Below are 11,134 nucleotides of genomic sequence, written 5' to 3' on the forward strand. Positions count from 1 at the left end.
TAAGAAATCATTTGAGTTATGTTGGTATTGAAGAGAATCACGAATATGTTCTTGCGGTGGTAAGAAATCATCCGAGTTTGTGTCTCTTTCTATGACGAATCACGAATTCTTCTATGACGAATATGTTCTTGCAGGGGTAAGAAATTGAACCCTAATGGATCTTTGTCGTACCTTGTTTGATTGTCTCTCAACTGACTCTTGAGTTTTGGAGCTTTGAAGATTTAAATTATGCTCATAAACTGTTTGATGAAATGTGTGAGAGAGTTAGTTTCATGGAATGCTTTAAAATATGGTCATGAACTATAATTGGTGTGTTCATGTTCACATTGAGAAGAATGAGATTGGAGCAGATGACTTGATGATTTCATGGCAATTTCACATATTGACATGGTTGTGTTGTGTTATTGATCTTCTTAAATTGCATAACCATTTGAGTAGTATTAATGAAGTTAAGAGTTGGGATATTGATGATGATCATTTGGGGAAGAGAAGGAAGAAGACATTGAAACGAAATTCTGAAGGCACACCCCTTCAAAGGCCAATTTGTATATTAGTTAATAAAACCATTCTTTAGAAGTCCAATCTATACATTATTTTTTAAAGGCACTCCGAATTTCACACAACTCAAACTTTCTTACCCATTAGAAAAGGTTGGATTTTCTTACTCACACATTCCCGCGTAACAAACAGACCCTAAGTTAATTGAGATGAACCTGTTTAACAAAAAAGAAAATTGAAATGACCCTGAGGACCACCATGTTGATCCTTGTTATGGTATTACAAGTGGCACATTGTCAACCAGATATAGGATGAAATGGTAAGTTTTTATCTTAGACCTTACTTTTGTACTTCACATACTTTTGTCTTAACAGGTCCAAATTTCCTTTAAACAAAGGGAGCGTCTATAGGCGCTTCCCAAATTTGTTATATGCGCCTCAGTATGTAGGCGCCCCAAGTAAATACGGACTAGAAAGGGCTGTGTGCGCTCCCGCAGAGCCCCTTTCTGTCCTTCTTCGTTCTTCTCCTTTTCTCTACTCTTTTTTACTCTATTTTCTCTTCTTAAAAGAATTACCTTAGAAATCAACGGGAAAAATAAACAAGAAATATGAAACTCATAGAAACCATCGGGAACCCTAGAAATCCTTAATTTGAAGATAAAAATCAAACTCAAAGAACAAAAATCAACAAGAAACTTTACAAATCCTCTTCAATACTTTGAAAGCATTGAGAACCCTGGAAATCCGCTTTCAAAAATTACCCTCTGCACATCCTAGAAATATGAAAATATCGTAAATACCCCCAAACACAAATTCCTAGTTAGAGGGAACCTGTCCAAGACCTTGACATTGGTCTCCAATTGGCCAGTCCAAAGGAAGGCGCCTACAGTTATCGGATTTTGAACACGGTCAAACACTCACAGGTAGGGGTGGGATAACGGCCCGGAGGCCCGATACCCGCTTGGGTCCGCCCGGGTCCGTTAGGTACCGCGGGTACCCGATACCCGTGACGGGAAAAGCCCGGCCCGCCAGTCGGGTAGTTAGCAGGCGGGAAATGGTCATATCCCTTTGACCGGGTGACCGGACCGATTAACCCGTCCGATTAAAGGCCGATGGTTAATACCGATAGGCCCGACTATTAAGTACCGAAATAACAACCTACCTCGACCGATAGGCCCGTCATATCCCTTTGTAACTAATATACTAATATCTCACTTTTCCCTTTTGTTATTTTAAATACCCACTATATTGTAATGTTACTTTTTTTTTGTTGAAAGCATTAGTCTTACATGTAAATTGTAAGTGACCAAGTCTAAGTCCAAGTGGTATTTAAGAGTATAAGAATAGTTAATGAAATCTAATTTTAACTTTTCATTTAGGTATTATTTAATTGTAAATTAGGTGGTTTGGCCCGATACCGTCCGACCGATACCGGTGAGTCCCGACCGGTCTCTCGGTCACAAGCGGGATTTGGTCAATGGAAATGTTGATTTTGACCGGACCGGACCGACCGAGTAAATAAGCGAACATTGATTTTGAGTGCCCGACCGAGACCGACCGATGAAGTTAAGGCCCGCGGTCGTCCCGACCGGACCGATTCCCACCCCTACTCACAGGAGGTGCGTATAGCATTTTTGGAAGGCGCCTATAGAGGCTCCCCCTTAAACAAAGTGTTCCAGGGGAAGAAAGCAACTTTTAAATGGCATTTCAGCTGACACGTGGACCAAAAGTAGATTTGGTTCTTCTTTACAAACAAAATCCCATTTGGAAATCGACTTATCCACTTCTTTTTCAGTAACTCAACCCAGCCATCAACCATGGCGGCATTATCTCTCTGATTTTACTTTCTCTCTCCACAGATATATATATATATATATATATATATATACTCAAACACTTCAACGACCAATTAAGTAGACAGAGAAAGAAATGGATGAAAAATCAGAATTCGGAGCTTTCACTGAGAAATTCATTCTAAATCCACCAACTTCTTCTCCCCAGATTCTTCCCTTAAACGATCTAACTTTTGCCGTCAAAGACATGTAATCATATCTTCCACGATTTCCCAAATTTAGTTTTTTGATTTTCTTTTTTTTTTTTTGCTTTATATTTGAGGTTTGGTTACAAAATTCTAATGGGTTTGATTTTTTGAATGAAGTTTTGATATAGAAGGATATGTAACTGGATTTGGAAACCCAGATTGGGAAAGAACTCATCCAGTTTCAACATCAACAGCTCCGGCTGTTTTATCAGTCTTGGCAGCTGGTGCTACTTGTGTTGGTAAAACTGTCATGGATGAAATGGCTTACAGGTATCAATATTCCAATTTCTTGACCTAATTCATCTTTGATTATAGGTTTTTACTTTCTAGCTTTATTCTCTCGTTTCATTACAGTTTTTTCCAGAGCTTTATGATTTTCTTTTTCATATATATGAGAGTTGGTTTTGATGAGAATGTTTTGGGAAACAAACATCTTTTCCGAGGAAACAAGACCATTTGGGTGGAACAATCAGTTTTCTCTTTAACTCCTTCATGAAGACGAAGCTCCCCCTTTGCCGGTGTTCCTGCTGGCGGAGGGGAACTAGGGAGAGGAGGAGGAGAGAGAATCCGGATCGAAGGTGTCGGTGGTTCCAGCCAGTGGTGGTGGTGGGAGGAGAGGACGAAGAAGAAAAAAGAAATTTAAGGTCGCCGACAATGGAAGTTTGTCAGGGACTTTTTCCGAGTAAAGAGAAGAAGAAGATGCACTGAGGCTTCGAGATACAGAAAAAGAAACAAATATTTTTTCCATGCAAACTTCTGTACTACGGAAAATTTTCTTGTTTCCCCAAAACGACGGCCTTTAACAATTATACTTTTTTGCAGAGATATACATGCCACCACTCAACTAAAGAGCTTTACTATCAAACAATCATATTGCTCTCTTGTATACTTTCAATTTTGATTTCCCTCAAAAACAATTTTAACACGAAATCTTAATTTAGGCTCCGTATTTGTAAGGTCCAATGAGAGTATAAAGCCTAGTATGTAGTATAAGACGGATATAGTTCTTGAAGTAATTGTCTTTTTCGTTTCGAATATTCTAATTAGTGAAGAAGTTATTCATATTGATTAATTGCTTGATATTTACAGGGTATAGTGGAAATTTCTTCATTAAGCATTTACTTAATGGTTTATGACTCTGTTTTATGTATATCAAAGTTACTTATATATACTCTCTTGCTTCTGTTTTGAACAACTTTGGCAGTATAAATGGAGAAAACACACATTACGGAACCCCCATTAACCCATCTGCTCCAGATCGGATACCTGGAGGATCTTCCAGTGGATCAGCTGTGGCAGTTTCCGCAGGGCTTGTAGATTTCTCTTTAGGTGAATTTTCTTAGTTGAGAATCTTAAGTTTTTCTTCTATGGTTGGTTATGAGTTATTAATTTATCTCTACTACAAGGAAAAGAAACTCCTTTTCCAATAAATAAATTATATGGTGCTTTCGCTTGCTATTAGAATCTGTTTCATACTTCTATATGATCGACTCTATATTAGTTTGTTTTATATGTTCACAAGCATTTATGAGCTCCTTTTTCCGTACTTCGACAATAATTGTTAATTTAGAACAAGAGGATAAGGAAATCCATTACATTTCACAAGAGTTAGATGGGGGTATGCTCAAATATCATTCTCATCATAACCATATTATAAAACACTAGTCCAGTTTTTCTGAAAGAACTATCGACTTAACTTACTTTAGTTCTATTTGTTATAGCAAAATGTGATGACATTTGGGATGGGTTTCACATTTTAGGTACTGATACTGGAGGAAGTGTAAGAGTTCCTGCATCATATTGTGGAATTTTTGGGTTTCGACCTTCGCATGCCGCTGTTTCTTCCATTGGTGTTGTTCCTATGGCTCAAAGCTTCGATACTGTTGGTAACTAATCAACATTATTCTACAAATAATCCTCTTAGTCAGTAAAGAATTCCTTTTCAGTCTATCATATTATCGAGATATAAACTATCAACCAAAAGGTCACTTAACTCGCTTGGTGTGAAGGTCGTGTGTAGTATTTTACATTTTAGTTATTTTTGCAGGATGGTTTGCTAGAGATCCTGAAATCTTAAATCGGGTAGGACGAGTTCTATTAAAGTTACATAATGTGGATCTTATGCCACCTAATCGTATTATTATTCCTGATGACTGTTTTCAACTTCTCAATATACCAAGTAATCGACTAACACAAGTTCTCATTAAATCTGTGGAGAAATTATTCGGGTGTAAGTGGTTGAGCCGACTATAATTTATTTCCGTTTACATGGAGTGCTATTCTTTTCTCCATGTTTGCCTACTCAATTGATTAATCTCCAAATATTTGTAACCTTACTTCTGCAGCTCAAGTCGTACAACATAGAAACCTCGGTGAATTTGTTACCGATCGAGTTCCAAGTTTGGAACACTTTATGGACAAAGAAAATAAACATCAAGGATATGTACCTTCCTTGATAGCTCTTTCAGCTGCTATGAGATCTCTTCAGAGGTAAAATTGCTCCACGTCAGTATGTATCATTCCGTTATTTCTCACGAATTGGATCCTTGTTACAATAACATTTATAAACATAGGTTTGAGTTCAAGAATAACCACAAAGAGTGGGTTACGAAATCCAATCCACGTCTAGGACCGGGTATATCAGAACGTGTTTGGGAGGCCATCAAGTCAACTGATGAAAACATCGAAATCTGTCACTTGGTGAAGGCGGAACTCTCTGAGGCTCTCAGTGCACTTCTTGAGGTAATTCAATTACAAATCAACTTCTGATGTCAACTTTTCATGGTATTTAATGATCAACTCATGGTTTAAATTTCTCTAGTATCTCTTATTTTCGAAGTTCCGGTGATATTTTCCGGTAGGATTTTGGAGTACTTGTGATCCCTACAGTTCCTGGGCCTCCACCAAAACTACAGACAGAAGGAAGTGCATTGGAAACTTTTCGTGTAAGAGCATTCAGTTTATTGTCCATTGCTGGAGTTTCTGGGTTTTGCCAGGTATATTATATGATTTCCATAAACGGAATACAAAGACTCATCCCATTATCGGTAACAGGACATAATTGCGTTCTTTTTTATTATTTTGAAATCACAGGTGAGCATACCATTGGGTACATATGATAACCTCCCGGTGTCTGTTTCTCTGTTAGCGAAACATGGTAGAGATGGATTTCTACTTAATCTTGTGGAGACCCTTTATGGAACACTCAAAGAAATGGTTGAAGATGCTGAAAAATCTAGTTAATTCATACTTTGTATCTAAGTTGTAAGTTCATCTGTAACGCCATTCGGTCTTTTAATATTATCTTACCTTTTCTCAAGACAGAAAAGGTTAATAAAATTAGCGGGAAGTATTGTCACTATGTCGACTAGCTTTTGCAAATATGCTATGAGATTCTATACGTATATATACTAGGCGTAGCCCGTGCCTCGGGCACGAAAACTTTCATATCAGATTTTATTCCTTATGAATTGGTCGAGAACTATTATGAAGATGAACCACTTTCCTTCTCCAAGAACAGACGTTTTTGTTACTACAATTACTATTATTGGATTTGTTTCTAATTAATACTCTCTCTTAAATTGCATGTTCCAATTGTATCTACAAATTGCATGTAAGGTCATTCCAATAGTTCATTTTACTTCCACTACCAACACCTCCAGCTCCCATGAGCTTTTGGAAATGCAAGTCTAACTCCTCGGCCTTTGATCCTTCTCTCTTCCATTGCAAATCTTAAACTTCACCAATGTTCATACCTTTAGTTTTTGTTAGCGGGCATCAACCTAAAGAGAAACATATTAAAAACCATAGTGAGAAGACAAATTAAGTACTTGTAAAGTTCTTAAAAGAACAAAACTTGGATTAAATTAGGGGAAATCTCTGAAACCGTAGAATGCTTCAAGTTTTCATGAAAAATACACGGTCAATTATTGGTTTGATCTATAAAGAAACCCTAAATAAGAAATAACAAAATATCAAAGTTGAACAAATCATTCAAAGTAGGTACTTATTCTTTCAAACAAGAATTTTGTTGAACACGTCTATCTGGTCAAATTTTTTTTTACTAATTGGGTCAACTACTTTAATGTCTTTGAAAGCATATCGCAGAACTTTATATTTCAGTTCGGTCCAAAAATCGATTGTGCTCATCAGCTCGAACATCGATTAACAAACCGTCAACCGATAATTCAGAGAATCAAGGACACCTGAATATTTAATCGGATCACTCCGATATCTCTTCTCCAGATCAGTCCAAATTGACTCGATACACGCGACACTTCTCGCGGACAAGTCCCCACAGAACAGGAACCGTGCTACAAATGCAACGAAATCGAACTACGAACCCGCATACACGACTTCAAACTACTCTCTAAGTTTTCGTACTCCGTCAACTTAGAGAGGGGGGACAAATTGTATGGGCCAAAATACGTCACCAGGAGCGCCCCCAAAAGTCCACCATAAATGGGATTACACGGTGACCAAGCCCATGAATTCAATGGCCAATGGGTTTGTCCCATTTATTTACGGGCACCTCGAAGCAACGATAAAACACGCAAGCACATCCAAACCTGGATAAAGAGGTCAGTCCTCACCTCCTCACCGGACCTCCCACCATGTATCCGTTGGGGAGACGTTACAGACATTCCAGAGATATCACTCACGTACCTATTACTTTTCTTGCAAGCTTACTGACTTGCCCGTCGGAGCCCCCTTTGGCCGGCACCATCCCGGTATCCCAGAAATCTTACGGCACGTGTGTTTTGTCTCTTGTCACAGGTATAAGCCCAAAGACGTCGTCGGTGCCTGCAAAAATATTAACAGGTAAAGGTTCGATTTTCGGTCAACGACCTAGTCCAATTGACTTCTTGACCCGAGATTTCGACCCCTCACAATTCTAAAATAATTATTAGAGTAAATAATATCCAAGGCTGAAAAGATATACTGCCTATGAGTTGGTTAATGGTCACCAAAAAGGGAAAACTAATTTATCTACGTATTCTTGAAGAATGACAAATACTGATTTTTCAGTATTGGAATTGTTTTCCATTAATTATTAAAGGATTCTAATAAAAGTGTGGTAAGAAAAATCCTACACCGAGTTCATATTAGAAATAGATTGACAAAATTGAAATCTCATTTTACTATATACCAACATATAGTTTGATTAAAATTGACAAACTCTTCATCGTGGAATGCAACCAATTTTTGTAAAAAAGATGTGAAGAATAAGATATCACAATCTTTGTTGCACTTATATTGCAAATCCGTTATATATTAAGTGGGAATGCAGAAAATTTATTCAAGTGATAGGATGATGATTTCTTACGTCTCTGTAGGTGAGGTCTTTTAAAACCGTGAGGCCCGGGAGTGCCAAAACAGACAGTATCACTAGCAGCCCAGAAGGCTGGTCTGCATCATCTTATAACATGTTGTTTATAGTAAGGATGATGTTTTTTGAAAGAAAAATATACATGAAGATGATATATTTAATGTGTAATCAATCACACCTGAAGTTGTGATATTATAACAAATTACTCACACTTGAAGTTATGATCAGATAGACGTGCCTGAAGTAATTGATTCTTTTTAGTAATTATCAAATGAGACAGATCTGTCGACATTAAGGGGATGAAGTCTTATATTCAATGTCGTAAAATACTTGAAAATTAACAAGTTTCTCTCATTTATAAATCGATTAATAAAGAATTTACTACCTCCAAATATTAATATTTTTCAAAGCGTAATATGCTCATATATAGATAAAAGGCCATGGAAAATGATCAAAGCTTATCAAAGTGACATATACTCATTGACACTAAAGGAATAATTTTTCCTCCAGAAGAGGCAATCAAATTAGAAATGAATGCGACTCATATTCTTAATAAAATCACCCGAGGAGGATATGTGTAAAGAGACATCGACCTTTTACTAAAACACATATATGAGATCATTGAACTATATGTATGCTGTGGAAATTTGAGAAATCAAATAAATCATTTCGGATAATGTATTTCTGAAAATAGTAGCTACTAGGAGCATATTGATCCAGAATTACCCTAAGTAATTGGTCAACTTTTGACGAGATACTTCATTACTTGTGGGTTTTTCTTACAAAATTACTAAGTCTTCAGACATAAAGTCGAAGCACCAACCAAGAATTACCCTGAAGGTAATAAAGTAGACATATGTAAGAAAAGTCTTTTAGTCTATAAGGGGCTTGACATTCATTCATAAATTTTCAATATGAATTACAAATCCTCGAGTCATATTATGAAGTACTGATAAATCCTATTGTGACTACTGAAGAGTTTATCAAAGCTCTAGAGTACAGTATTGAAAAAGATTATTCGAGGAAAGAAAATCTTAAAAATAAACATATTCTGAAATACTAAAAGGCTCCAAGCTTTAAAGAAACTCATATTGTCTCAAGTTATCATCTACCATAAAAAATTAAGGTCCAAAAGTACCAAACGGAGTACAAACAATACGTTTCCAGGGGTGGTCCGGGCCCAAAGCCACCAAAGCAGCGGCTTTGGGCCCCAAAATAACAAAGGGCCTGATGCTTGGAATTGTATATGTTAATTTTGGAATAACAAATATATAAGACACAAGTACGTAACATAATTGGAATTGTAGCTCAATGGTTAAGAACCTAGTCTATATGCAAGAGGTCGAGGGTTCAATCCCCCCTATAAACACTATTAGAAGCTTTTTTATCTTTTTCCTAACTTACCTTATATAGGGTCCCATTTTTTGGTTTCGCTTGGGACCCCCGAAATACTTGGGTCGGCCCTGTACATTACTATATTAGAAGAGGGGGTATGATATAGGATATCATTGTATTGTATTTCTGAAAGGACAACAATTTATATGTTTTGTAGAAGGAAGAACTTTTGTTTAATATATTGTAAGAGGGAGTATGATATAAGATATCAATGTTAAAATTTTACGCGTTGTACCTTTTTTCCTTCGTCAAGGTTTTGTCCCATTAGGATTTCCTTGTCAAGATTTTTAATGAAGCAACTATGCATACTTGAAAATTGTTTTGATTTTCAAAGAGTTGCAGTCTTTTTCCTCCGTTCATGTTTTGTCCTACTAGATTTTCCTGACAAGGTTTTGGCTAGACAATTATCTTAAAAAGTCAGCGAATGATGAATTTAACACCTATTATGTGTATCAGGTGAATTGTGTAGAGAATTCATAATGAATCACATTGAAATGTGATTAGTACATCGGTTTTACAAAATATTATAATTATCTCATCGATGTATGTGATACACAATATGAATCACTGGAAAGTGAGTTCAACCGAAATCCTTGGAGGATTTGACAAGCTTCAATCTCAAGCATGCATAAACTTTGAAGCATTATATGAATGCAATTTGAAATGTCAAACGCTTCTTATTATACTTTTGTGTATATATACCAAAAGGAAGCTGACGACAAAAAGTTTGACAATGCCTACATTCTTCTTTAAGGGGGGCAAGTTTATGAAAACACTGTATACTTCATTTTCACACTGTACTCTTTTTTCCAATGTAAAGATTTTTTGCCACAGGGTTTTTCCTAAGAAGGTTTTAATGAGGCAGATTATGTGTTCATCAAAGAATTAGTTCTGAACGAATTGTACTCTTTTCCCTTCACTATGATTTTATCCCATTGAGTTTTCCTAGTAAGGTTTTAACAAGGCAATTTCTGATGTGGTGGACATCTAGGGGGAGTGTTATAAGTATTAGATTTATGGTGGATGACCACCACACTTTGTAACTTCCACCACCATAAGTTCTCCACCGTTACTTTGTATTCAAGCATCATTATTGTGTGACTATTAATTATGTAACTCATCTAGTTAAATGCCTATATAAAGAGGTTTCTTGCTACTGATAAAGATGTATCAAAGGATCAATGGATCAAAGTATCAACGTACCAAAGTACCAAAGTAGAGAAATTCTCCACAAACATAAGACTACAATCTAGTTCTTCTTGTCTTTATCTCTTGGTTTATACTTTTACTATCTTTCTCCTTCCCTCTTTTAATTTTCACAACAAATGATACATGGTGTGTTTTTTTTTTCCAATTTCAGATATGATATCCAACTCATGCATTTGATTCCGGCTGAAATATATCTAACTTGTGCATTTGCCTCTAGATGATTTTCGAACTCTTTTTTAATCTGACATAAATAAGTCTCCACTATAAGCCTATTATTGGTTGAAACAACCTGAAATGACTATTTTACTTCAAGAAAAAAAATTCGGATTGAAACTCTAAATAAACGACCAGCTTAAAGGGTATTATTATTTTTTTCATAAATATTACTTTATATGGATTGAATCATTAGAAATGCGCATATGTGGGAAAAGACGAAAAAATTAAACTACATTTATCTAATAATATTATTCGTGCCGGAGACAAGGGTTATACCTAACATAATATAAAAACTCAAATAAAGAATAGAGGTCCCTCCTTCGTCATGGCCACAATAAAAGAAGGTCGGTGTTTCGGGGAAATAAGAAAAATTTCCGGGGCGATAAGTTTTGGGTGGAAACAAAACATTTTTGTTTCCTCCGAACATAACCCATAATTATTTTTCAA

At 36.3% G+C, this 11,134-nt stretch overlaps 1 protein-coding gene across 1 annotated transcript; it reads left to right on the forward strand.

The window, feature by feature from the left end:
- Positions 1 to 2,222: 2,222 nt before the first annotated feature.
- AMI1 (amidase 1) lies at positions 2,223 to 5,899 on the forward strand. Its single transcript, XM_086633972.1, has 9 exons — positions 2,223 to 2,539; positions 2,656 to 2,808; positions 3,743 to 3,867; positions 4,299 to 4,424; positions 4,586 to 4,768; positions 4,884 to 5,028; positions 5,112 to 5,280; positions 5,400 to 5,534; positions 5,632 to 5,899. The coding sequence occupies exons 1-9, from the start codon at positions 2,427 to 2,429 to the stop codon at positions 5,779 to 5,781; spliced, it is 1,299 nt and encodes a 432-aa protein (XP_086490098.1). The 5' UTR covers positions 2,223 to 2,426; the 3' UTR covers positions 5,782 to 5,899.
- The last annotated feature ends 5,235 nt before the right edge of the window (positions 5,900 to 11,134 follow it).

This window comes from Eschscholzia californica, unplaced genomic scaffold (assembly GCF_041429995.1).
Source record: "Eschscholzia californica isolate CP2 unplaced genomic scaffold, dmEscCali1.0.p SCAF_4, whole genome shotgun sequence".
Classification (NCBI taxonomy): domain Eukaryota; kingdom Viridiplantae; phylum Streptophyta; class Magnoliopsida; order Ranunculales; family Papaveraceae; genus Eschscholzia; species Eschscholzia californica.